The sequence below is a fragment of the Odocoileus virginianus genome, chromosome 2 (assembly GCF_023699985.2).
Source record: "Odocoileus virginianus isolate 20LAN1187 ecotype Illinois chromosome 2, Ovbor_1.2, whole genome shotgun sequence".
Lineage (NCBI taxonomy): Eukaryota > Metazoa > Chordata > Mammalia > Artiodactyla > Cervidae > Odocoileus > Odocoileus virginianus.
Genome location: NC_069675.1, coordinates 88,164,499 through 88,190,580, shown reverse-complemented (window position 1 = coordinate 88,190,580; position 26,082 = coordinate 88,164,499). Strand labels below are relative to the sequence as shown.

General features: G+C 59.5%; 1 protein-coding gene across 15 annotated transcripts in view; it reads right to left on the bottom strand.

Annotated features, from left to right (window-relative positions):
• Positions 1 to 513: 513 nt before the first annotated feature.
• DAB2IP (DAB2 interacting protein) overlaps positions 514 to 26,082 on the bottom strand; it is a 208,461-nt gene continuing 182,892 nt past the window's right edge. For 12 of the 15 annotated variants that reach the window (XM_070452142.1, XM_070452187.1, XM_070452181.1 and 9 more), the window contains 10 exons: positions 23,257 to 23,401; positions 23,022 to 23,166; positions 20,058 to 20,294; positions 18,293 to 18,494; positions 15,672 to 15,850; positions 12,663 to 13,572; positions 11,849 to 12,001; positions 9,594 to 9,787; positions 4,345 to 4,432; positions 514 to 3,542 (listed from right to left, as the gene is read on the bottom strand). In XM_070452142.1, coding sequence (XP_070308243.1) covers positions 3,375 to 3,542; positions 4,345 to 4,432; positions 9,594 to 9,787; positions 11,849 to 12,001; positions 12,663 to 13,572; positions 15,672 to 15,850; positions 18,293 to 18,494; positions 20,058 to 20,294; positions 23,022 to 23,166; positions 23,257 to 23,401 — 2,421 coding nt within the window. In that variant the 3' untranslated portion in view covers positions 514 to 3,374. The remainder of the gene's footprint in view (positions 3,543 to 4,344; positions 4,433 to 9,593; positions 9,788 to 11,848; positions 12,002 to 12,662; positions 13,573 to 15,671; positions 15,851 to 18,292; positions 18,495 to 20,057; positions 20,295 to 23,021; positions 23,167 to 23,256; positions 23,402 to 26,082) is intronic. The other 3 variants (XM_070452148.1, XM_070452139.1, XM_070452153.1) reach the window with 3 other exon arrangements.

Sequence of the window (26,082 nt, the reverse complement as noted above, 5' to 3'; positions counted from 1 at the left end):
GGAGCCCAGGGGGCCCGGTCTGAAAGGGGAGTGTTTCTTTCTCCTGCAGTCCTCACCTTGTGAGGTGCAGCCGAGGGGCTTGGGCACTGGCTAGCTCCCAGCAAAGGCCCTGGTTCAGCCTTGCAGGCAGGAAGGTCACGCACTGGGGCATCGCAGGTAACAAAGCCTTTTTTATGTCTAGCTCAGTCACAACCTGCTGGTGACCCTGGACCAACCTCCTTCCCTCCTGGAGCCAGATTTCAGGGGCTGGGGAAGCAGAGTCTGGCAGGAGCTGGTGTCCACTACAGGGGAGTCCAGGGGGTCAGGCTCTGGGGGACTAGAGGGAGGAAGAGACCCCGGTCCTCCTTCCCTGCCCTCAACTGCCACTGGGGTGAACCAAGTGCTGGGGTCTCCTGGTACAGAACTGTCAGTCTATGACTTGGGAGTCACCCCACAACTTGGGAGTCACCCCACGACTCGGGGGTCACCCCTGGAGAAGCTTGAGACACAGCTGCATGGAGAGGCGAGGCAGGCTTAAAATAGCTAAATAAATCTTTAATATTTCTAATTGCAAATGTACAGAAATTGCACAGCCACACAGTCTTAGAACACCAACAACCTTCTCTGTACATTATTACATAGTTAGAGTCGCAGCTGGAGGGAGGCGCTCTGGCCAAGACTCCAACGTTTGCATTTTTTTCCTTTTCACATACTTACAAAAGGCGGGGCGGAAGTGGAGTAGTGGGGCTGGGGGACTGGGGGAGTGTGTAGAAAAAGAGGGGCTGTTTCCCTGGGGTCTGCCTTACGCAGACGGATGGGGTGGGAGGGGGTGGGAGGAGTTCGCTGGGGCAAATGCTCTGCAGGGTGGGGGGGACGCCTGGAGCTCTGTCCTGGGTTCCCCACCCCAATTCTGGGCGGTTGGAAAGAGTCTTCACTTATAGGAAGTTTGGCAGTTTCCTTCACCCTAAACATCAAATTTAGGCGGAAAGAGTCAGGCCTCTCTGTTGGCAGGAGAGGGCCGGGGGGAGAGCCTTCTCTGGCGGCAGGGCGGCTGGGCTCAGGACCCCCGCGCTCCCACCCCTCCCTCAGGGATGCAGGTTCAGGGTGACCCAGCAGGGGGCGCGCGTTCCCTGGCCACCCAGACAGCACGCTGCAAAACCCCAACCTCCAGACCCCGGACCTGTGCCTCCTGCCCAATACTGTCCTCTAGATTAAAAATAAAATAAAAAACCGTCGGAGAGCAGCGGGCCCGGGCAGCCCTCGGCAGCACCAGGACTGAAGGACTATGTACAACCATTGGGTGAAATAGTTACATTACAGTCAAACACCAAGAACATTTACAAAAATCATCAGACTTGCAGTTCAGATAAAAATCTGTGGAGAGTCTGTACACTTTTACAGTTTTTGCACTAAGTAGATAAGGCTCTCGGCCCGAGAGCTCGCAACCCACGCCAAGGGCCGCCAGCACCGGCCTCCGGAGCCCGGCTGTGCAGGCCCTGGGACCCTCCCCCTGTATTGCTAAGAGGCGCTCAGTTCAGTCCGAGGTCGCTCAATGAGGCATCGGCGGGAGAGGGGTGGGGAGGATTCGCCGGGCAGAAGAGGGGTGCGGGCAGGAGAGGGGTGCATCAGAACCAGAGGCAGACGTCCCTGGGGCCAGGCCCTGCCTATGCGGCCAGAGGAGTGGGGCAGGGCCTCCACCTCGCCACGGCCTGCCTTCCTGAGGTCTGTGACCTTTCGGGGGGTCCTGCCCGCTCCCCACCAGCAGGTCTCTGGGCTAACTGAACTGCAGGTTCCACCCCAGGACGGGGTGCAGTGTGGTCTGAGCCACCCATCCCCCTGGTGCTCCCCTTCCTGGGGGAACTCTGGGTCCCAGTGGAGCAGCTCCCGCCCCAGAGGCAGGAAGGGGTGTCTCCCCAGCTTTCCCACGGCTGAGGGGAGTCGGGGTGGCTCCTGGCTGTGGGATGGACGCCCCAGCTCTGGCCCCGAGATTCCCCAGGGTCAGGGGTGGGAACAGGGACGAGAGAGACCCACGTTCCTGCCCATCTATGTCCCACAAGGGCGGGAGCAGGGGGCAGCGGGGAGGGCCCACAAGCTACAGAACAGCCTGGGGCTGAGGGACAGCGGCCCCAGCCGTGGGTGGGCCCCTCCCCTGTCTGCAGCGCCTGGGTCCTCGGCGGGCCCGGGAGGGTGAGGCAGAGGCCGGCCGCACGCACGGGGGCGGGTGCAGGCTGCCGCGGTCTTGGAGAGGGAGCAAGTCTAACATCCTCCAGGGCCGCTATTTCCCATGCAGTGCGCACGCTCAATTTAAAAGGCCCCTGTGTTCCAGCAAGCGAGCTTTTGTTTCTAATGCATACTGTGAAAGGAAAAAAAATCACAGTTATCCACCTTCTCAGGGCCTGTGGGCACTAGAATTCTTTTTCTAACCATCCACCAGGAAAGCTCAGCCTGTCTCTCGGGAGGGCGGGGGGGTGGGGTGGGGTGCACCTGCTGGCCACTCCCTGTGGGGCCGTGCGGGCACGCGGGCTCTGGGAGACAGGTGGCCACCGCTACAGTGCCACCCAGGCCAGCTCTGCCCACATCTTTGGCTTCGGGGCGGGGGGGGGCCCAGTGCATCAGCCTGGGCACCCCGTGGCAAGTGAGGGAGGCTATGATCTTCCCGTGGGTACGAGGGCCCAGAAGGAAGAGCGGAGATCCTCACTAGGTCTATAGACTGTCTGTTTGACAGAGTTAGGGCGGGAGGGGGCGGCCAAGGGGCTGGGGACAGGTGTGGGGGTGACGCCTCGGCTCCTCACAGCCAGAAGGGGCCCCGAGCTTGCAGTGGCAGGTGCTCAGGGTGGAGACAGATGGGGGGACACAGCGCTCTGGCAGCTCCGTCCTCCCCACCCTCTGCCTGCATGCTGACCACCCTGTCGGCTTCTGGAACCGAGCAATAGGTCCCACAGGGCGGCTCCTGGCTGCCTGGGAGTCCTGGGTCCCTGGGAGGCGAGGGGAAGCCACGGCAGGAGGCCCCTGGCTCTCTGACCCTCCAACTCTCCGGGCGGCTCCCCCTGTGCGGAGGAGGTGTGTGTGTGGGGGGTGGGTACATGCACTCAGCCAGGTCAAGGAGGAAAGGGGACGCGCACCAAGTTCAACACCCAAAACAGAGACGCTGCAGCCGGCCCCTGCCCCCGCCAGGCTGCACCCCTCCCCAGCCTGCACCCCACGCGCTTCTCGGGGGAGCGGGCCGGTGTCCCCCGCCCGCGCTGCGTCAGTCTCTCGCGGCTCCCTCTGCGGCTGCCTCCTGGGCCGCGGGTGGAGGCAGGGAGGCGAGCCTCGGCCTCTGGCCCCCCGGCGCTGCTCCGCCCCAGGCCGAGACCCCGCCCTGGGCCACCAGAGTCCTCCCCTCCTCGGGCAGGTTAACAATTGCTGCTGTTTCGGAACTCGCCGTTCTCGGTAATCTGCAATTTGGTGGGGTTGGTGGGGGAGAGGCCGTTACGGGCTTGCATGCTGTACCTCTCTTTGAGCTGCGTCAGGGCGCTCATGAGGCGCGCGTTGGCCGCGTCCAGGGAGGCGATGCGCTTCTCCTGTGGAACACAGAGGGCATCAGCTGGGGTCGAGGGCTGCTGGGCCCAAGGTGGGGCGGGGGTCCGTGCTGGGACAGGGGTCTCCCCGGAGCTGTGGCTGCCTACAGGGGGAAGAGCAGGGGGAGGCAGCCTGGAGGACACCACTGGTGAGGACAAGCACCGCGGATGCAGCGTTCCTGAAGCCGGGAGGAGGTGCTCGCTGGCCCGGCTTCCTCGTGCCTCCACCTCATTACCTGCTTCTCACCCTGACGAGCGGCCCTAGTGGTGTCATGTACCAGCTCCCTGAAGCCCCGAGGGCAGGCACCCTCACTCATGTGCGTGTGCATGTATAATGCAGAGGTCACAGCTCCCATCAGCCTGTGCAGTTTTCTGACTGAGCAAGACCTGGGTGAAGGAGACTGGAAGCCAGCCTCTCAACTGTCTTCCCCCCTCAACGCAGTTGGGAAGCCAAGGGTCTGAACAAGCGCTCCCGTGCTCTGTCTCCCCAGCCTGCTGTCATCCCAGCCTTCCCCATTCCCTCCCAATAGCTTCTACTCTGGTCAGAACACCCGGTGAAAGGTAACCCCTAACTAAGCTGCCCAAGAAGGGGAGGAGCGGCCCCGCCCTTTTCAAAGCCTGTCCTAGTGAGCTTGTGGTCCACTGAGACCCTCAACTTGACTTCATGGGGCAGAGATCCTGATCTCCTATCCTCCTTTGCTTCTGCAGTGGGGTACGACTGAGGAGGTGAAGAAGCCAAAGTCACCCCCTCCTAATCCCAGGTCCTTTAACACCTGGGGCTGTCCGAAAGGCCAGGGCCCCACACCTGAGCATCAATGATCTTCTGTTTGGAGTCTACAGCTGCTTGCATCTCTGCGTGGTCCTTCTTCAGCTCCTCCTCCACTGACATCAACCTGTTACCGGAGATAAGGACAGTCAGGCTGGCATTTGAGGGTGCAAGTCGGGGGGTGAGTGGGGCCTCGTGGGAACAAGTCATCACTCCCTCACAGAGGGGGACACACTAGGAGAGCCCCTCCTTGGGCCACAGACACCTCCCACACTTGCCTGGGACGGAGGCCCTCCAGCTGGCCTCCACCACCCGACACGGGCTGAGCCTGCTCCTTCCTTGCGTTTCACCCACCCCAGATTCTGTCCCCAAATCCCCAGAAGCCCTGGGCGCGGCCCCCTTCTGATGTTCTTCCAGGAGCCGATGGGGTGGGGGCAGGTGTTAGATCCTCACGCACCCCAGGGTCAGGCAGGTGGTGTCACATCATAAGGCCTGTGGTTTGAGTGGGGAACCGAGGCCCTGAAGGGCTCGAGAACTTTCTCCACCCATGCTGTATTCACTGAGGCTGCACAAGGTATGCGAGGTGGCAGGATGAAGCCACAAGGTGCAGGGACACAGGCAGGGAGGCAGTAGCTACTCTCTGCAGGGGAGGCTGGGGAGCCGCGGGAACAGAGAACAGGAAGCGGCTAACTGTCTTGGAGGGTGGGGTGTAGATGCACCCGCTAGACAGGACACCACAGGACAGGTGAGGGCTGTTGGTTGGGTAACGAGCTGGGATGACATGAGGATCACGATGTCCGAAAGTTCAGAACGAGGGCCAGCGTGGGCCTGCTGCCAGCTGCTCCTGCCCTGAGACCCTTCCTAGTCTCATCCTGCCTGTCTCTCACACACCTGTCAGTCACTGCTGATCACTCCCAGCTTCTGACTCCACTCTCTGGGTCTGCATCCTAGCTCCCTGGCCACTGCTCTGGAGACGCCTTGTCCTGTCTGCCCCGAGGATCTCAGGCTCCCCAGGGCTCTGCCTCAGCCCACCATTCTTTTTGCTCTACGCTCTTCTCAGATGAGTTCACTTACTGCTTTGTTTGGGCTTCCCCGCTGGCTCAGGGGTAAAGAATCTGCCTGCAATGCAGGATGGAAAAGGCAATGGTACCCCACTCCAGTATTCTTGTCTGGAAAATCCCATGGACGGAGGAGCCTCGTGGGCTGCAGTCCATGGGGTTGCTACGAGTCGGACATGACTGAGCGACTTCACTTTCACACACTGGAGGAGGACATGGCAACCCACTCCAGTGTCCTTGCCTGGAGAATCCCAGGGACGGGGGAGCCTGGTGGGCTGCCGTCTATGGGGTCGCACAGGGTCGGACATGACTGAAGTGACTTAGCAGCAGCGGCAGCAATAGCAATGCAGGAGGTATGGGTTGGGTCCCTGGGTTGGGAAGATCCCCTGGAGGAGGACATGGCAACCCACTCCAGTATTCTTGCCAAGAAAAATCCCATGGACAAAGGGACCTGGTGGGCTACGGTCCATGAGGCTGCAGGACAGTCAGACACGACTGAGCAGGCAGCTTTACCTCTGTCTCTGCCCTCGGGACTTCTTCAGCACAGCGCAGCATCTAACCCCCAGACAAGCACTCAGTCCATTTCAGAGCAAACGCACAAAGGTCAATGGTGCAGGTACCACACAGGACTATCATGAAAAGCCAATGGGATCGGGGTTGAGGAGGAAGCGATGTGGGACCCTGCCAAGGTTGGGGGTGGGGTTCCTTTGTCACAGGAACGTAAGACACTGAGCAAAGCCTGGATGAAGACGAGGTGGAAGCAATGGAGGAAGTGGGAGAAACTTCTGTTCCCAGCTATAGTGGAATAATAGGCACCGGATTCAACCTCCTGCCACAGAAACACCAAACTAGAAAACGGAACAAAATAAATCAAACAAAGGTTTCCAGACACTGAAAAACAGGCAGCGCAGTATAGCACGTGACTCCCAAGAGATGGGAACACTCGAGGGGAGCCCCGCCCACTGTTGAGAGTGTCCAGGCAAAGGATGGATGTGATCAGAGAGAGTCAGGAGACCTGGGAGGGTGGGGGGTTGGGGTGGGGGAGGATGGGAGGGTGGGGGTGGGAGTGGAGAGGAGAAAATGCAGAGGAGACTCTACCTATCTCCTGAGGGGTCCCCTTGGGGCTCTGGCTGAGAATTGGTCTGCATGCTTGTGAGAAAACAGGCCAGAGCCACTGGAAAGGAATACACAAAACTACCCCTAAAATAGTTTACGATCCTTCCAGGCAGTAAAAACACTCCTGTGTTAGTAAACACAGGAGGCATCAGTAGAATCCCCAGAAGGAAACTGCCTCAACAGCAGAGCCAGATCAGCTCTGGATTAAAGACTACCCAAGACCCACCCCAACAGAGCTTACAAAGAAACCTCGAAAGAATCAAACAGACTCTTTCAACTTCATTGTGTCCCAGAAGAAAGCCCCCAGGTACTTCAAGGAACACAAGACATCCAGCAGCTACATAAAAAAATCACAATGTCTGGCATCTAACCAAAAATCACCAAGCATGCAGAGAAATAGGAAAACATAACCCTTAACCAGGGAGAACATCAATCAAGACAGACCTGGATATGTCAGATGACAGGATTAGTAGACAAGGACATTTAAACAACTGTTGTAAATATATTCTACGTGTTCAAGAAAACAGAGGAAAAGCATGGGCAGGATGAGAAGAGAAATGGATGGGATTTAAACCAAACTGAAAGTTTAGAGGCAGAAAATACATCTGAAATGAAAAAAATACTGGAGAGGAGTAACAGATTAGAGACTGAACAACCTGAACAAGGATTAACTTGAAGACACACTGTAACAATCAAAGATAAAATACAGGAGAAAAATTTTAAAAATAAAACAGCACCAGTAGGACGTGGGACAATATAAAGAAGACCAATATACGTGCAATGAGAACTCCAGAAATTAGCCTGGGGAGGCAGAACTCTACACCCACAGATCCAAGAGCTTAACAAACTCAAGAAACATGAAGAAAACATGTCAAGGCACTTCATAATCAAATTGTTGGCAATCGTCGATAAAAAAAAAATCTTTAAATCAGCCAGAGGGAAAGTGATATCAATACATTAAGTATAGAGGAACAAAAATACTATCAGGTCCCTACTCTTACAGGCAAAATCATGTAAAGGCAAAATCTTGTCCACTGCTAGTTTTGGTAAACAGCCACACCACGCACATCCTTCTAAGACAGCAGAGGTACACAGCTGTGACAGACATCCTACAGCCTGCAAAGCCTAAATACCTATTATCCACCTCTTTACAGAAAGTTTCCAACCTCTGCCCCTCATACAACAAGATATAGCTAATATGCCAATACAGAAGGTAAGATGGAATCATAAAAAGAACTCAACCTAGAAGAGGGCAGGAAAGGGAACAGACGGTACAAAGAGAAAACAAGTAGCAAGATAACAGGTTTAAACATAACTGTATTGACAGTTACATTAAATGTAAATAGTCTAAACATTCCAACTCAAAGGCAGAAACTATCAGATTAGATAAAAAGCAGGAACAACAAGGTGTCTGTGATAGAAACCCACTTTATGTAGTGAGCGAGAGACATAACTTTGTTGAAAGTATAAGGATGAAAAAGGATATAATCGGCTAATGTCAATGAAAAAGAAGTTAAGGGTAGTTGTATTAATATCAAAGTGGACTTCACAGAAAGGAATATTATGAGGGATATTATGAGGAATATTACGAGGTGATTTTATAACGATAAAGGGTCAGTTCATCAACAGCACATAATAAGCCTAAATCTGTATGCACCTAAAAATAAAGTTTCAGTGACTATATAGTAAAAACCAACAGAAATGAAAGAAGGAATAAATTTGTAATTATGATTAGAAACTTCACTATCCTTTACTAAATAACTGGCAGAACAGTAAATAAGTACACAGAAAAACACTAAAGATACAGAAGACCTGAATAACACGATCAACCAAATTGGCCTCGTTGACACGCATAGTAGGGAGGAAATACACCAGGACTGGGTAGTAGAATAAATGTTAAGTAAGCCACTGAATTCAGGAAAAGATGCGTCCCTCAGAGAACAGGGTGAGAAGGAAGTGGTTAGGTTGAAGAGTGTTTTCTTTTTTGGAATCACACACATGAGGTGAGCCAAGAGCAGAGCTGGCCGTTAAGTGAACAGTGGGTTCCCTGTCGCCCTGGTTATAGGCCGGGGTGAGCTCATGCAAATCATTTTATAAAGAGGAAACCCACAGGTAAATCAAGTGAACAATCATCAGGAGCAGAGAAACGGGTGGTGTAAATAGGAGGAATTTAGGAAGGATTTTTTTATAGTGGACACAGTGTGAGGCCAGGTTGGGAAACATCCTACCTGCTGCACACTGCTAAGTCTATGCTGAGGACAGATTCCTGTACTGTGGAAACGAACATGCACACACACACTGTCTCCTCACACTCGGGATTACCGCCATAAAGAAGGATGCTACACCTTGATGACACTCCCTGCTTACAGACGGGGCAGAGGGAAAGAGAGGCGAATCAACACAGAAATGAAGATGAGCCGTCAATAAAGAGGAGAGTCAACATTAAAGTCACTGGTCCACCTGGAAGTCTTCCTGCATAACCCACAGGCACCTTAAAACTCAACATGCCCAACACTGGCCTCACTTCTCCCCCTCCCTACCCAAACCACTCTTCTTCCAAAGGTCCTCATCTCGGTAACTGGCGCCATGGCGCACCTGGATGCTCTTGGCAAAAATCAGGGTTATTTTGTCCCCTTCCCTCCTCTCACTCCCACCCTCACCAGCTACATGTAACTGACATGCATTCCTACTTCCCCTGCTCTGGACTGGATTGGTCCTCATTGTCTTTCTTGGTACACACCCCCCCCCCACCCAGCTTCTAAACTCTCCTCTGAGTGCTCACCCAAGAAAACGTGACACCCCACGGGGCCCCAGGCCCTCTGCACACTGCCTCAGCTGACCTCGCTTCTGCCAGGCCACCTTTACACTCCACCGTCAACCCCCACTGTACCACGGGGGCGCCCTGCACTCCAGGCTCCTGCCCTCCTCTGGGCTGGTGCCACACAGCCCCCACCGCCTCAGATCTCTGCATGCAGCTCATCAAGGCAGCCGAGCAGCCCGTCCCTGGGGTCCCTGGGGCCCCGGGCCTCCTGGAGGGCAGCGGACAGGTCTGCCCCTCTGCACGTGTGGGGCCGCAGGGCTGGGCCCGGAGCAGGGCCGGGCCAGTGCCCTCACCTGCTGATGATGCCCTTCATCTGGATGTCCTTGTCCTCCTGCTGCCGCCGCAGCCGCTCCTCGCCCTCCTCCAGCCGGGCCTGGTACTCCAGCACCAGCTTCTGGGTGGTCTCCTCCTGGCACTTGAACAGCGTCTCGTACTCCTCCAGCTTCTTGGTGGAGATTCGCAGCTTGTCCTGCAGCACTGCCAGGTCCTGCGGGGGGGCGCGTGTCCGGGCACAGCGCCCGGGACAGACAGCACAGGCTCATCAGCCCGGCGGGACGCAGCCTGGCTCGGAATGCCCCAGGGGTCACCACCAGCCCAGCCCAGCTCACACAGCGGCGAGACGCCCAGGGACCCCAGCCAGAGCCGGGGGTACGCGGTGAGGCTCAAGCCTGGCCCCCGTCCAGGGCTCTCCCGCCCCCAAGCCTGACCGACACCTGAAGACTCAAACCCAGATCTCACAAGTAAGCGTCTTGAGCGTCTCCTAATAAACAAAGGTAAACCTCTCCTTACAAAGGTAAACAAGGGAAATCAGAGCACTCTGAGAGGTGGGGGCTCTACAGGCGGGGAAACGGGGTCCAGAAGGGAAGTGAACCAATCACATGGGGAGCAGAGTGACTAACTGGGTGAGATACTAGCCTCTCAGCCTCCATTTGACCCTAAAGTCATGGAGAGTTGCCTGGCAAGTGCGGGGAGAGATTAAAGACAAAGTGGTCCAGGGCTCTCTGGGTCTGACTCGGCCTGGCACTCCCGGCCTTTGGGGAAGAGGAGGGATGTGTAAATTAGCAAGAGAAGCAGTGAGCTAGCAGGCCGTGTGAGCTGAATAGAGGGGGAGGCGGGGTCAAGACCAGAATCAAAGGGTTGGGAGGTGGGGGCCGGGTGCCCCAAGAATCCAGGGAGTGGGGAAGCAAGAAGGGCCTCCTCTCCTTGGGACTCCCTGATCAGTAAAGGATGGCCCAAAGGTCAGGAGGTGGCAAGGCTAACTCCTGAAACAAAGCTGGCCCCAGAAGAGAGCACAGCTCCAGGAGAAAAGGTCCATCACGGGTCTTCTGCTCAGAGTGGTGTCAGGAGGGCCCTCCCTGGCACAGGCAGGACCAGGTGTCCAAGGAGTTCAAGGCAACTCCAGGATCCACCTGCCAGGATTAACAGCAAAGAAAGTAAGAGAAACAGCAGCTCCCTGGGCCAAGGAACAAGGGAAGAGAATACGCCAGCTGCAGCCTGACCCCTGAAATCCTTCGAGCCATCCCTGTAACTCACACGTGGAAATGGAGTCTCAGAAAGGTGCAGAGCCTGGAGTGAGGCGGGCCCTCCTTGCTCCCCAGCCAAACTCTGACGCTGGGAGCACTGAGCCCCATGTGCCCTGGTCCCCTTCACATAATAATGGTGGAAGCAGGTGGATGCAGTGGACCGAGGAGGGGGATGGTGGAGGAGGCGGAATGTAGCATGGGACATGGACCCGGCCCCAGGCCGGCGGGAGGGAAAGCAAACACCCTGACTTGTGTGCCCTCACCCAAGAGGCTGCGACAGGCTTTCCTGGGGCCAAGAGGACTGTGGGCACCCATGGCATGTGGGCAAGTGGCTGCTGTTCTGCAGGGCCTTGTGACAGTTTGAGCTTTGGCCTCCGGGAGGAGATGAGGGATCCAGGGCAGTTGCCACATAAACTAGAAGAATTTTGGAGAATGGAAGCACCCCACTGCCCACTAAATGCTAGATGTAATCTAGGGCTGGGGTTTGGAGGTTTTAGGACCTATACTTTCCTCCTGGAAGGAAGAAAACACCTCCACGGCCATCTGACATCACCGCCCCCTGACTTTCTCTCCCAGACCCTTGTGGAGAGGAGGATGCAGAACCGGGCCGCGGGCAGGGACTGCCCCAGAGCAGAGGGTCCTGGCGGCGTCCCCTCCCCACTGTCTCCTCTGCCTCTTGGTGCATGAGGTCTCCATGCACATCTTGGGCACCCTGGAGCCCCAAGTCCTGGATTCCCCTCAAGTCTCAGGTGCTCAGAAGCTTGGCTGCCCAGTCACTGAGGGAACATGCCTCCTGGAGTCTGATTCAACACAGTTCCTGGGCAAGCCTCACGTGCAGCCCATAGAGGAAACCTCAGGCTTATGCTAAATCCTCCAAACTCCCCTGACTGCTGTCCTGACGTGGGACCAGGGGTTGGGAGGGGACTGGCCATGTGCAGGAACGAGCAGCGCCCTGAACTCAGGGCTCGAGGGGTGAGAGCGTCCTGCCGGCCGCCCTGCCCAAGTGGCCAGGGTCCGGTTTTTACCTTTTCCGCTTGGCTGAGCTCCTCCTTAGGCCTTAGTCTATCCCTGGGCGGGGGGTCTGGGCCCAGGCCCTCGTCTTCTAACAACTGCGCATTCATGGTCAAGAGCCAGGCAGCCGTGCGGTCCAGGGCATTGGGGCTCACGGGTGAAGGGCCCTGCGATGAAACACAGCTGTGAGGCACCGGGGCCGGCGGGGAGGGGTGGGGAGGGGGTGGTCCCGGGTGCGGCACAGGGACGGATGGGCATCTCTGATGCAGCCCCCAGCCCGGGGAGTTTCACCTCCTAGATGCAGCCTGAGGCCGTCAAGAGCCCGGGGGTGAGGGGGAGCCTAGCTAAACGTGGATTCTCTGCCTCCTGGGGGAGAGTGAGTGGGCTTGGCCTGGCAGGTCAGTGTCTAACCCAAAGAACCCGTAACTCTGTGCAGAGCACTGAAGACCAGCTCAGAGCAGGAGGGGGACCAGGGGCCACGTGGACTCCTACCCTGGGTCGGGCTTTAACAGGCTTTGGAACTGGAAATGGGCAGAGAGATCCCTCCCTCTTTCTCCCTGACCCCAGCTGTCTCTGGGGAAACTGTGAGGGACCCCCAGCCACAGTGAAGCTGGTTCACAGGATTTAGGCAGGGGCCACTGGGGGGTGTCACGGCAAGCAGCTGGTGGGATGGGGCCGAGTGTGGCATCATTCAGCATGGGATGGCAGCTGGGTGCGGGTGGAGATGATGTGACCAGGAGGAGCAGCACGACGTGGGGGGCCAGCCCGCCCCCACCCGGAGGGGTGGCCAGGGCCCGGCCTGCCCGCGCTCCACCCGGCAGCACTGACCTGCTTGTGCACCGCGCGAGGCTTCAGCTCGGGGCTGTCGCCCTTGGAGGACGAGGACTGTTGCCGCAGCCGTGCTCCGGGCCCAGCCCAGTCGGGCGAGGCCGTGGCCAGCGTCCCGCTCGAGGGCCGCGGGTACTGCAGGGTGCTCAGCAGGGTGGGCGGCGTCCGGCCGCGGGAAGCAGGGGGTGGCGGCGGGGGCGGGGGCGGCGGCGGCGGCTGGTCGATTCTCCGCTGGGGGCCGGCACTGTTCTGCCGGGGCACCGTGGGCTGCCCGCCCTTCTCGGTCATCGACACCTGCCGCCGTGCCAGCTCCCCAGGGCGCCGGCCCAGGTCTTCGGGGGCGGCGGCGGCAGCGCTGCTGCTGAAGCTGCCCAGCTTGGCGGCAGCCGCCAGCTCTTCGCTGTTGCTGTGGGAACTCAGGGAGCTGTGGCCCTCAGAGCCGGAGTCGCCGAGGCCGCGGGGCGACAGCGGCAGGCCGGCCGCCATCTGGTACACGGGATTCTGGAAGGACAGCGGTGCCAGGAGCTGGGGCCGGCCTGGTGCACCCTCCGATGTGCCCGGCGTGGTGGGTGTCTGGCCTGCCCGCCGCACTGTGGCCAGCCCTGCGAGGCTCACGGGGGTTGCCCGGGCTGGCCACCCGGCCACCAGCTGAGTCGCGGGCGCCTGGCCATCGGCAGCAAGGGCGTCGGGGCCCGCCGGGGAGCCCGCCTCCCCGTCCAGCGCGCGGGCGTCTTGGAGGTCCACCATGGACAGGCTCTTGCCGCCGTTGGCCATCTGAAGGTCGGGCTCGTTGGCTTCCGAGTAACTTGAGCTGCGGGCAGGTGAGGGCTGGACCCCGGAGGACCTTGTGACAAAAAACAAGTCCTTGTTTTCGGGGGTTGGAGACGGTAACCGGGTGAAATCTATCAGACTGCAGGGAGACAAGGACACACAGGGAAAGAAGGGGGAAGAGAAGAGCTGTGAGTGCGGCCCAGGCGGGTCCGACCAACCGAGAGCCCCGCCAAGCAGCCGCCCCCATGGCCTGAGCTGGGGAGGGAGGACGGGGGAAGGGAGGGGAGGGGAGAGGAGGGAAGGGAAGGGAGGGGAGAGGAGGGAGGGGAGGGGAGAGGAAGGAGGGGAGAGGAGGGAGGGGAGGGGAGAGGAGGGAGGGGAGGGGAGAGGAGGGGAGGGGGCGGCAAGAAGGGGAGAGTCCCGGGGCGCAGCTGCGAAATCAAACCACAGCCATTGAGCCTGGCAGAAGCCCCCACCAAGGTGTGGGGCAGACGGAACCGCTGCACCAGGGGCCCGAGCTCCCAGCACCAGGTCAGGCTGCCTAGCGGCAGCCTTTTCCTTAACCAGCGCAACATCTTGGGACAGTAGGTTCTGGAGCCTGGAGTGTTCTGGAAAATTCCCCTGAGCTAAATCCAAACCCACAACGCAGTGGCTCTCTGCTACCCAAGGGTCCTGCACCAGGAACGATGACTTCAAAGCCTCGGGGGGCTCCCTCTGCCTCTTCCCTCCCGTCCCTAGTCAGGCTGCTCACCAAAGTGGGGGGCCTGTGCTGAGAAGCCTCCACCTGCAGCCTCCTACTGCTACCTCGTCTGACTGGCAGGCGGGGGCTGGGGCTTCCGGCAAAAAAAAAAAAAAAAAACCAAGGTATCAGAGGAGGATCCTCTGACTCAGGCAGGGAGGGTCTGCACCAGCAGCTGTAGGCCACATCCCCCACTCTCCACCCCAGTCCCCTAGCCTCTCCCTGGCCCCTTCCAGGAAAAGCCGGCTCCTTGGAAGGAGGCACAAAACCAGGTGGGCTTTGGAGGGAAGGATTGGGGGAGCTGAACAGACTCTGAGTGGGCTGGAGGCAGCAGGAACCTGGGTCTTTGATGTGGGCTTAGAAAGGAGTTGGCTTAGTCTGGGATGGAGAGGAAGTGCCAGTCAGGGGTGATAGGATAGGACAGGGCAGGTTGTGGCCACTTAAGGCCCCGGCACTTGGGGGCCAAGAAGAAGTGGATGGGGGAAGCAGGTGGAACTGGGAGAAACCCGGGCCGGCCTGGGCCTGGGCCACTCTCCACACGCCCGGGTCAGGTCTCCTGACCTCTCGACCGAGGTGTGTCCCCACTTGAACTCTTATTTGCCTCACTTGGCAGGTTGTAGGGACGGCCCCTAAAGACGCAGAGGGACCCGGGGGGAAGGGGCGTCAAGGTTTCTGCATCTCTGGCCTCCTCCTGGGCCTCCAGTCTCTCACACCACATCCCCAGGTCCTTAACCTCAACGCCCTCGCTTGCTAAAAGCCTGCCACTGCTGCCCCCACCATCTCAGAGCCAGACAGTGCCAGCTCTGCTGCTCCGGCCTCAGCCTTGTGAGCTGGTCCATGACGGTCCTGCTGGACGAGGGGAGTGTTTGACCCCAAGTACAGGCAGCTCACTGTAAACGCTAATGTCCTCGTCTTGACGTCAGCACTCGAGAACATTCTGCCTCCTCCTCCACTGTGTATTGACAGGGCACTCAGCCCAGCACTGGGGGTGCAGAGTGGGAACTGGGCCTCAGCATCTCTAGTTTTCCGGGACTCCCAGCCTCTACGCTTCGCGGAGTCACCTGAACTCCTCCTGAAAACACACTCCCTGGAGCTCTACTTTCAGAGACTCTGATTCAGGCCCAGGAAATACTAGCTCATACATATACACAAGAGTGACTGTGACTAGTGCTGACTGGGACCAGTAACTGTTCCTCAACAAAAGATACTGTCTTTCTCCAGGCCTTTGTGCTAGTTCCTCTACCTAAAATGCCTTTTCCACCAATGGAAATGCTACTTTTTCTAAGCTCAAAACTGCAGCGCTACCTTCTCCGGGAAGCTTTCCCTGATTTTTCCCAAATAGAATCTCACTCCTGAGGGCCCAAGAACACCCTGAGTCTCATTCGGCTTATTTCATAAACACCAATATAGGTTTCCTCCTCCCCAAAGGAGACTGCAGATGGGCTCTGCCCTGTCGGTACCTGCACCCCACCACACCCAGCGTGCCTGGCGGCTCTTACCCAGAGAGGTCGTTCTCGATCACCATCTTCTGCAGACCAGCTGAGACGCTGCTGCTGCCGGAGCCGGGGGTAGAGGCCAAGTCGTTGGTCCCCGCAAGCTGCCCACTGCCCGGGGTGCTCAGTGCTGTGTGGACGTCCCTCAGGATTCGAGGCAGAGGCCCCAGCTTGGATATGATGCTCTGCAAAGACATGGCAGAGGGCAGGTGTGAGCCGGGGGCCACCTGGGGAGGCCAAGTGCACTGGAGCCACCGTGTTCAAAATCACTGAGGAGCCAGTCAGAGGTGCAGGCTCACCCTCCCTCCCCTGCAGTCAGAGTCAGTGGGTCTGGGGGGCAAGGGAGCCCAGAAGTGACAGATTACAATTTCATCAGCCCCCTGGATATCTCTGGGATGGGGGCAAGGCCCACAAGAAGACACACTAGCCTAGTCCGAGCCTTCCACCCTGGTCTGTCCTGCCTCAGTGACCCACAGAGAATCTTGGACTTTGCCCCATTACATCTCCCCGTTAGAGGGGCTTCTGGGGTGGCCCCCTCCAACGTCACCTACTCCACAGGGTGGGCTGAGGCCTGACCCACTTCAACACCTGAGTGCCCAGGGCGATGGCCCAGGCACAGAAAAGGCACTCCTGCTGACAAACAAGTGGTCAGTCAAGCAGAGGGTGGTGCCTGGGCTCGTCTGAACCCTGCCGTCCCGGTTTAGACCGATGGTGGTAAAGGTTCTAGGCCGAGGCAGGGGGGACTCTGCCTTCACCTGGCTTATGTCCTGGTTTCCACCGAGGGCTGTGTGCAGAAACGCAAGCATGAAAACTCATGTGGTCCACAGAGGGGAGACGTGAGCAGCAAACCGCTCGACTTTAAATCCTGCTCTAACACTGTCAGCTCTGACGGCTGCAAACCACCGTCCGTACCTCCCGCCTCGTCATGCAGGCGTGGGGGATGCTGGCCCCCAGCACAGAGGCTCTGCAAGTGGTGGCAGACTGACAGGTGTTGGTAGCTGTGGAGGAAGACAGGGCTCTGAGCCTCATTTCCATGGCTCCCTCCTGGGTCTCTCGGAGCCAAAGGGCAGTGGACATAAAGGAGCAGAAATGACTGCAACGGCTGCTCATGGTGAAAAGCTGGGACTGAGCTGAGTGTCCAGTGAACCAGATGGTGCAGTCACACGACTGGACAGTCTGTGCCATTAGAAAGGTCACAGCGGGCTGTGGCACGTATGGTCGGGGATAGATGCCCACGAGAGAAGAGTGAGCAACGCAGGCGGCAGCGCCCGCTAAGTTCTCACTGTAACAGAAAAGGGAAAGAACTGCCTGCGTGGGTACCTAACGTGCTCAGAAGTACCGAGAAGGCCGCACACCAGAGCGCCCCCCGAGTGCTCACCCCTGAGGATGGGGCGGGAGCAGGAGGCCTTCCAGCTCTGGTTCAGCAGCAGCTACTTTTGTAATCAGTCCTGAATACTCACTGGAAGGACTGATGCATATGAAAAAGCAGAGACATTACTTTGCCAAAAAGGTCCGTCTAGTCAAAGCTATGGTTTTTCCAGTAGTCATGTATGGATGTGAAAGTTGGACTATAAAGAACGCTGAGTGCCGAAGAATTGATGCTCTTGAACTGCGGTGTTGGAGAAGACTCTTGCAAGTCCCTTGGACTGCAAGGAGATCCAATCAGTCACTCCTAATGGAAATCAGTCCTGAATATTCATTGGAAGGACTGATGCTGAAGTTGAAGTTCTAATACTTTGGCCACCTGATGGGAAGAACTGACTCATTGGAAAAGACCCTGATAATGGGAAAGACTGAAGGCAGGAGAAGGGGACAACAGAGGATGAGATGGTTGGATGGCATCACTGACTCGATGGATATGAGTTTGAGCAAGCTCTGGGAGTTGGTAAAGGGCAGAGAGGCCTGGCGTGCTGCAGTCCATGGGGACGCCAAGAGTCAGGCACAATGGAGAGACTGAATTAAACTTTGTAAGGTGGTCTCTCAGAGCCCTGGGGGGCAGTGGAGGTTTTGGAAGAGGGTCCTGGCAGGCCTGGCAGTTGCTGCCCAGAACCTGCGCACTGTGCAGGCTGGGCCTGCTGGGGGCAGTGGAACCCAGGCCACAGGGCCTGCAGCAGTGTCGGAGGTGTTGAGGGAACGACTGTTTCAACAGATGGTCAAGGGCACTTCTGGAAAGTTTTGCAACCTGCTGCCTGACACATGGAGGCGCAACATCTCTAGTCCATCTTTTTTCTTATCAATGGCCTTAAAACCCAGAGCAAGGACATTTGAGGAGACACAGCTAAATCTGATCATACTTCCCATGGGTAGGGAGGACAGCATGCCTTCACCCGTGGATGCCATCCACTCGGGGGCACAGCCAAAGCCCCAGTACACAGAGCGGCCTCCCCCGGCAGATGTCGGTGCATGAACGTGGCGCCCCCCACCAAGGAAAGGGGCCGAGATCCCTCCCGAGCGCGTGCTGACAGGGCCTGCGCTGGATCCTTGGGCTCCAGTGCCCTAGTGGGGCTGCTGATTTCCACCACACCGGCAAACCCTCAGACCTCGTGGTCACTCTGGGAAGAGCAGCCTGGAGCTGCAGCGCCCTTTGGCCCACCCACTGCCCCCTCATGGCCCGAGTGGACGGGCACCTGCTCCAGCTGGCTGACGGCCTCCCAGAGCAGGGAGTGCAAGCTGGAGAGCTCGCGGCCCAGGTCGATGTAGCCTTCGAAGCCAGCCGTGTTGGAGATGGTCTCAGGGTTGGAGATCTCCAGCAGGAAGCGCTGCATGTTGGTCCACTCGTGCTCCAGGAACTGGTTCATGAACGACATGTACTCTTCCTTGCTGCCAAACCTGGAGCCGAGCATATGGGGTGAGCGTCCTGGGCCCCGCCTGGGAAACCCCCACCTCTCTGAGACACCCTCACCCCCTGGGCTCCCATCCCTCCACTCTGGCCACCGCCTTCCACGCCACTTACTCCCCAGCCAGCCAACCCCCATGGATTCAGGGCACTCATGGCTAAGTCTGGAAACCCCCTTCTGGATTTTTTCTCCCAGGATCTGGAATGTTCCACGGCCCTCACTTCACATTCACGGCCAGTCTCAATCTCCTTCCTCTTTCCCTCCAAATGTCTGTGGCCCCTGGTGCGCAACTGACTCTCAAGTCACACACTTGGCCAGGTCTCTCTGCTAAGCCTTCCGAAATGTTCCTCTTCAGGCGCCTCCCTTTGTCCTCAGCTTGGCCAAGTCTGTGGTCACCTTCATCACCCCAAACCCGCGCCCTCCTCCGGGGCTCCCCATCCCAAGGAGACTGATCCGTAAGCCTGGCAGCATTCAACTGCTCCCTATGCTGCCCCCACAGCCAGCAAGGCCTGCTGGCCTCATCTTCTGATCACCCCACGACCTGCAGCCATGGCCTCCCGCATCACCATCACCTCCTGCATCCTCCCTGATCCAATCCTTCCACCACTCTGCCTTTACCAGAACCAGAACTCTGCTCTCCTCCTGGCCTCGGGGCGGCTAAATCTTGTTTCCTCCACTCGTGGCCCCTCTGCTACCAGGCTGAACTTGGCAGACCTTGGAACAGATGACGGCCACCAGCCCTCTGGCGGCTCCTACTGCCCTGCCTGGCCTCCAAGTCCCTGCTGTCCTCTAGGGTGGTCTCCCATCTCTCCCGATCTAGCATGTGACAATTCAGGAACGGCACAGCGTCTGGTCCCTCCCTGCCTCTGTGCCTTGCATCCTGAACACAGCTGGGGAGTGCATATTCTAGGAAGCCTCCTTGTCTCCTCGCCCAATAAGCAGATGGCCCTCCCAGGAGGCCACGCCCCTGTCCATCATCGCTCTCCCTGCTGAAGTGCTGGCTCTGGGAGGGCGGGGACCAGCGGTGATTCATGACCCAGCCCTGTGAAGGCACGGAGGGGCTCCATCCACACCTCGTGAGAGCCGCTTTCCGAGCCAGCCCTCCTGTGTCCACCCACTCGCTCTAAGGTACAGCGAGAACACTCAAGCGCTTCACGAACAGACGTCCTTGGCAGCCTTAGACAAGGACAGTCTGGAGCCACCCTGGTGCCCAACCGCAGCGGACAGGTTCAGGAGACATGGGCCCTTCTCCCTTGAAGGCATATTAGTCACTCATTTCAAAAGGAAGCTCGTGAATGTTAAGTATGTGGGAGAATCCTTCTGATAAAACGTTCATTCAAAGAAGCAGAAGGAAAAAAAAGATCTTGCCTTATCACCCTTGAAAACTAAGGAAACACGTCACAAAGGCATGTACCTTTAGGAGGGGAGCCTGGAGGTGCAGAGGAGAGAAGGATGGAGGGAGGAGACGCCGAGGAGGCAGGGACGGGCCTGTCGCCCAGCCCAGCTCTGGGGCAGACCCTGCGCCCACATCGGGGGTGCGGGATGTGGCACTCACTTGGCGAAGTTGGCCAGGTTCTGAGTGACTTTGGCGATGAGGGTGAGTGTGCGGGCGGTGCGGTCGTCGGGGTACTCCTGCAGCAGGTTGAAGAGCGAGGGGGACATGATGGCCGGGCAGAGGAAGCGCAGGAATAGGGAGGCACTGATGAGCCGCTCGCTGATGTCCGGCCGGCCGCGGCTGCTGCACTCTTGCCGCCAAGAGGCGAACACCTCCTTGAGCTCCCGGGGGAAGACGCTATGTGGGGACAGGGCGGGGGCGGGTCAGTTGCCAGGCTGGGACCAGAGCAGGGAGCTGGTTCTGGGTCCGATGGAACCGAGTTCTGTCCCGTGCCCACCCCGACAGCTACATGACGGCCCAATGCCCGAGTTCTCTGAGCCCACCCCTCCGCCATCCACCATCCACAGAGCAGGGACACTGGGGGAGCCAGGCCAGCAGAGGGTGGGGACGCCCAGGCCGCAGTTGGTGGGTCTCCCCGAGGGGCTGAGTGAGAGGGGACGTCAGCACTGAGGCAGGTCCTACAGGGCTTCACCCCTGCCCCACCGGGCAAGCGTGGGGTCTTGGGCAGCGGAAGGGACAGATGGCAGTAACAGCACCGCTCCTTGGGTCCTGTCCCTGGCTTTTGAGACGGACCCCCTCCACTCCAGTAACAATACAGGATGTGAGGTTCTCAGCAGAGCTGGGTGATCAAGACGAGGGGAGGACCCTAACCACAGGTTAAGAACACAACTCCTTGCTAACTCGGGCGTGGAGGGAAGCGGAGGCAGGGATCTCCTAGGCCTATCTGGTGAGGGTGGGCAGGGCTCTCGGCACCTGGCTGGGGGCTGTCCCCCCGGGCACCTCCTAGGCCGACCTGGTGAGGGTGGGCAGGGCTCTCGGCACCTGGCTGGGGGCTGTCCCCCCTGGGTACCTCCTAGGCCGACCTGGTGAGGGTGGGCAGGGCTCTCGGCACCTGGCTGGGGGCGACCCTGGGCACCTCCACCCTGCCTCAGTGAGGCCCCACCAGGCCAGCCTTTCAGAGGCCTTATTTTTTTCACCCTGGAAGATGGGTGCTCCCTGAATCCAGCCTACACCTGGCTCTCTCATGAGCTCAAGGGTGCTCTGCCCCAGGGCCAGGCCCTCCCCAGGCTTCTGCTTCCTCACTCCCACAAGGAGAACAAGGCCACCCCTGCCGAGTTCACATAGCCATCTATCTGGAGGCAGGGACCCCCAAGGCCTTAAGCCGCTTTGATCAGCCTGAAAGGCTTTTGCCCAACAAGCCCAGCAGACTCAGGCAGCGAACGTGGCTGAGACAACAAGGACGTGGCCGGAGAGGAAGTGAGGGCAGGTGACTTTTAGCCCTGGCCCCCCGAAGCGCCTGGCGCAGGACTGCGCAGGGGGCAGGCACTGAGTGATAGCATCTATCAACGACCTTGTTCAGAACTGAAGCGGGACCTCCACAAGCGCCAGAAAGAGGAAATGGAAAACCACTGTCCACGGATATGTTTCCCTGTGTCCCACACCCGGCCCGCCCTGGGTGAAAACACAACCCAAGGGTGGGAAGTGTGTTCCAGACTTCAAACTCTCTGGTTGCCCCTCCTGGCCCGGTGCCAAGGGTCATTTTCAGCTCGGCCCAAGGGCCAGGAAGGACGCAGTGAGGACCTCGTGTAACCCTGGGGCAGGGGGGCCTGGGCCGGCAGCATCAACCCCACCGGCTCTGCCCTGACCCAAGGCTGTAGCTCTCTTCGCACGCCTGCCTCTGCCTGTGCCTGTCCTTTGGGAGCAGCAAAACCAGGCCCTCCGGGTGCCTAGCCCTGAGCTGAGGAGTCTGCCCACCCCCAGGGTGCTCAAGGCACTCTGATGGGAGCAGGGCTGTGAGCCAGGGTGGCTGCGGGAGTGAGCCGACTGTCTCTGGCGACATAATAAAGGGCCACGGAGGGGAGCCCGACATAGGCCTCCCAGCAGGACAGGAAAGAATACGACCACAGAAAGCAGCAAGCTACGGCCGGAGGTGGGATGGAGGAACGGGGCCAGGAGAGCCACTCGGGTGGGGAAGGGAACGTAGGTCCTGAGCTGGAGCAGTGACCGAGGAAAAAAACCTGGGCAGCTCCTCCGCCGTGAAAACAGGGCCACTTCTGGGGGCTGGTGGTACAGTCCCCGGGACAGTCCCGCAGCCATCTCTGATGAGGCTGTACCAGCTCAGTGGCCACCGTTCACAGGTGCCGGGATGCTCGCCTCGCACGGAGTGGCCTGGGACTGACTGTGGCCCAGACTGCGGTCCTGTAGGAGCAGCCTGTCCTGCACGCTTCCGCTCCTCTTTGGGGCCGCCAGGGGCCCGCGGAACTCGGTCCTGGGAAAGCCCAATCCTCCTCCTCAGTTCTCTACGGTCCCAGTGGGAAGCCATCCGGCGTCCAGGCCCCACACAGGCGCCTGCTGGGGCCACCCCAAGCCTGTGACCTGAGCACCAGCTTCCGCGGCCAGGTGAGGCGCCCCAGGTGAAGCCATCCGCCCACCCCGCGGGTGCCTGAGCAGAGCCTTGGGCGTCTGGCTCCTCGTGCGGCCACAGGACCTACAAGGGGGCCAGGCGGAACGCACTGTTCAGCGTGTGTAAGGGACTGCCGGGTCCGAATCCTCAACAACGCACAACCCATGTCCTGCCTGCACACTCTGGAACACTCCTACGTCTGAGCCCAGGAAGGACCAGCCGGACTCAACGGCGTCAGGCAGAGGGTGGGTTCCAATCCCAGGGCCCCGACTCTGAAGCTGTGTTACCTGCCCTCTCTATAAACCTCAGGTCTCCTGTTGGGAAAGACAGAGAAGAGCGCCCCGCCGGGCTCTCGGGATGGGATGACGCCCACAGGGGCCAGCCCAGCGCCCAGCTTGCTCTAGGCACCCAGCCTGCACAGAAGGACAGGGGGAGAGAGAGGGATGCGGGGTGGGACCCGGGCCAGCAGAGGCCGAGCGGGCGTGGGGGGCAGCACTGACCAGTAGGAGTTGATGATTTTGCAGAAGGCCAGCTCGCAGCACATCTTGAGGTTGCCCTGGTGCTCGGGGAGGTCAGCGGCCGAGCACTTGCTTGGGTCCACTTCGCAGTTCTCGTCCGACTCATACAGGGCTTTGATGAACTCCCCTGCAGCCGAGAGGGCAAGAGGGGGCGGTGAGGACCCGCCGGGCATGCCCCATCCCGACCCTCTTGCCCCAGTCAGCCCACACCCGCTACCTAGTGCGTCCTGCAGGTACTTCTGCCCCACCAGCTTGAGGTACTCCTCGATGGCCTTGGTGGCCAGCGTGTTCTCCCGGAAGATGAGGTGCTCGTTGTCCCCACAGCGGTCTACCTCCGACATCATCAGGTCCGTCAGGAAGTCCTGTGGAGCCAGGTGAGGAGAGTGGAACCTGAGCAGGCCTGGCAGGTAAGGCCCCAGGGGTCCAGACCCGTGCTCCCTGGCCAGGAGCCCCTGCTCTGTGAGGCTGCTGCATGGCCAAGCTGCTGGGTCCCACCTGTGGGGGCTTCTGGGGCGTGAGAGCAGGGCAGCCTGATGAGGGGACATGGTGACATCTGAGCTGGACCCCAGATCAGGGGGGCAAGAGCCCCCCGCATCATGGCCAGACCCGTGGGACTCAAATCTCTGCTCAGCCCTGCCCCGGCCTGGCAGGGTGACCGAAAAGAGCACCCCATCCCAGGGCTGGGGAGGACAGACAGGCTGCCCTGCCCCCTCGTACAAGCAGCTACAACTGTCCACCCATCACTGTGATGCGGTCTCCCATGCCTGACACAGGCTCGTTCTCTGCAGCTTCACGGGGAAGGAAGACAAGAGGCAGGGGCAGGCCAGCTGCCCTGGAAGGCGGTGAGCCGGTGCCCAGATGGAGGGACACGGACCTCGGCTTGGGTGGGAAGGTGGCCCTGGTTACAGCACAGCTCCTCGGGCAGACCCAGGAGGGAGTCTGAGCCCACGCCTTCCCTCCTGACTGCGGAAGGCTCACAGGAACCTGCTGCACCCATCCAGTGGAAACACCCCTCACCTCGGAGCCTGCGCCTCCTCACGCCCACGGCCAGCCTTGTGACCTGGGGAGGGGAGAGGACAGGCAGGAGGCAGGAGGCAGGGACCGGAGGGGCGGTGGGGGCACAGGGCAGGCGCCGGCCAGCACAGAGGCCAGGTGGCTGGCGTTGCACTGGGGCTATTGATGCTCCGGAAATGCCTCACCCAACGTGACCAACTTCAGGGCCCTCTGAAATCACAAGCGGGCCTTGAAATACAGAACTGAACTCTGGGCCCTGGAGAACCGGTTGGCCAACAGAGAGAAACAGGAAGGCCAGGGTAGGGAGTGGCAGTTGGTGTCTCCGAGGACCACACAGCCTGAGGACCCTTCCTGACCGCCGGTGACCTCTAGGGCCTCCTCCTCTGAACACAGAACAGCAGACGTCAGTACTGCGCGTACTGCTCTGCTCATGCCCACGGGCCCTCCTGAGCCCCTGGGGCAGGTGCGAGGCCCAGGTGGGGGTGAGGAAGGGCTCTCCTTAGAGCCAGAACCCGACGGGGTTGGGAAACAGGCACAGAATAGGAAACTGACCTGTCCAAGGCCACACACCTACCGGGACCAAACCTGACCTGAGTGTCTTGTTAGGTAGGTCCCATTTCTCCTACTGCACTGAGTGGTGGGGGGGGGCGGGGAGATGACGGGGGCAAAGCATGCCCAAGGCCCTCTCCCAGGACTCAGGGCCCTCGGCACGTGCTCCAGAGAGAGGCATCTCACCCCTTAGCTCCCCAGGGCCTCAGAGCTCAGATGCACGTCACCCCAGCAGCCTGAGTCGCTCCCCCCACCCAACAGAAGGTTCGCTGAGGAGCCAGAGCCCCGGCTTCCGTCTCCTTCCACGATGAGCACCCTGATTTCTCCTGTCTCAGCTGTGAGCGTGAGCAAAGCTCCCTGCAGATCAGGGTCAGCCTCCCAGGCCAGCCCAGCCCTCGGGGGCGCTTACTGAAAGGACAGACCTAGAGGCAGAAAGGAGGCTTCTTGAGCCCCTGCTGCCTCCCTTGCTCTCCCTCCGGGGCCAGAGGAGGAGCTGGTCCAAACACAGAGGAACGGAGTGCCCCGTGCCCACGGAGAAGTAGCTCTCATGGTCCCCCACCACGAGCCCGAGAGGCAGGGGCTCTGAAGGGCCGCACGGAGGTCAGGGCCTCCTGGATCAGGCAGAGAGAGAGAGAAGGGCCCTGACAGACTGCGCACCCTGGGCCCTGCCTGGGACTGAGGCTTGACCCCCAGCCGGTGTCTCCCCACAAGCCCAGGCTGAGGGCTCGGGCCCTTGACCAGGGAGGGCAGTCCCTCACCCCCACCACAGGCCACATCTGGATGGCAGAGGCTGGCCCTGGGGCAGGCACCCAAGGCCTTCTGCAGTGTGGACGGACCCCACGCTCAGCCTTTCTCCACTGCACCCTCTTTGAGTAGCGCCCCCAAGGACTCCCAAGGCAGGGGGCAGGGTGGAGAGAGTGGCCAAGGGAACCATGTTCTGCTATGCTGGGCGGGTAGGCATGTGGAGCCTTCTAGAAGGAGCCGACCTGTTCGCAAAGACCAGTGAGTGGGTGGGGCTGGGCGTGGCCTGGCAGAGAGGCAGGTGGAAGGGGTGGGGAGGACAGTGGGGGCCCTCCAACCCTGGAGCAGGGCCTGCTGGAGGGCTTGGGCACGCTCTGCTCCAGGTGTTCCGGAGCTAGGGCTGCTGCCCACCAGACAGCTGCGACGGTGACTGTGTGCCCTGTGTGCGTGCACTGGGAGTGAGGGGGAGTCTGGGGCTCAGACAGCGGCTGCACCCTGGCCGTCACCTGCTACGATGTGTGACGAACTCAACACACTGGACATGTGTGTCTGGGTCACTAGGACCCATGTGCCGGCAGAGGTAGGCCTCGTAGCCTGCTCCCCCGGAGCCTCAGGGAGGGGCAGGCCCTCTGGGGCAGTGGGGAGGCCCTAAACCCACTTCCTCGCTGCAAGCCATGTTGCAAACCACAGGCTGCATACCCGCCTCTGCAATCATCTCCAACCACGGAGGGGGTGCACG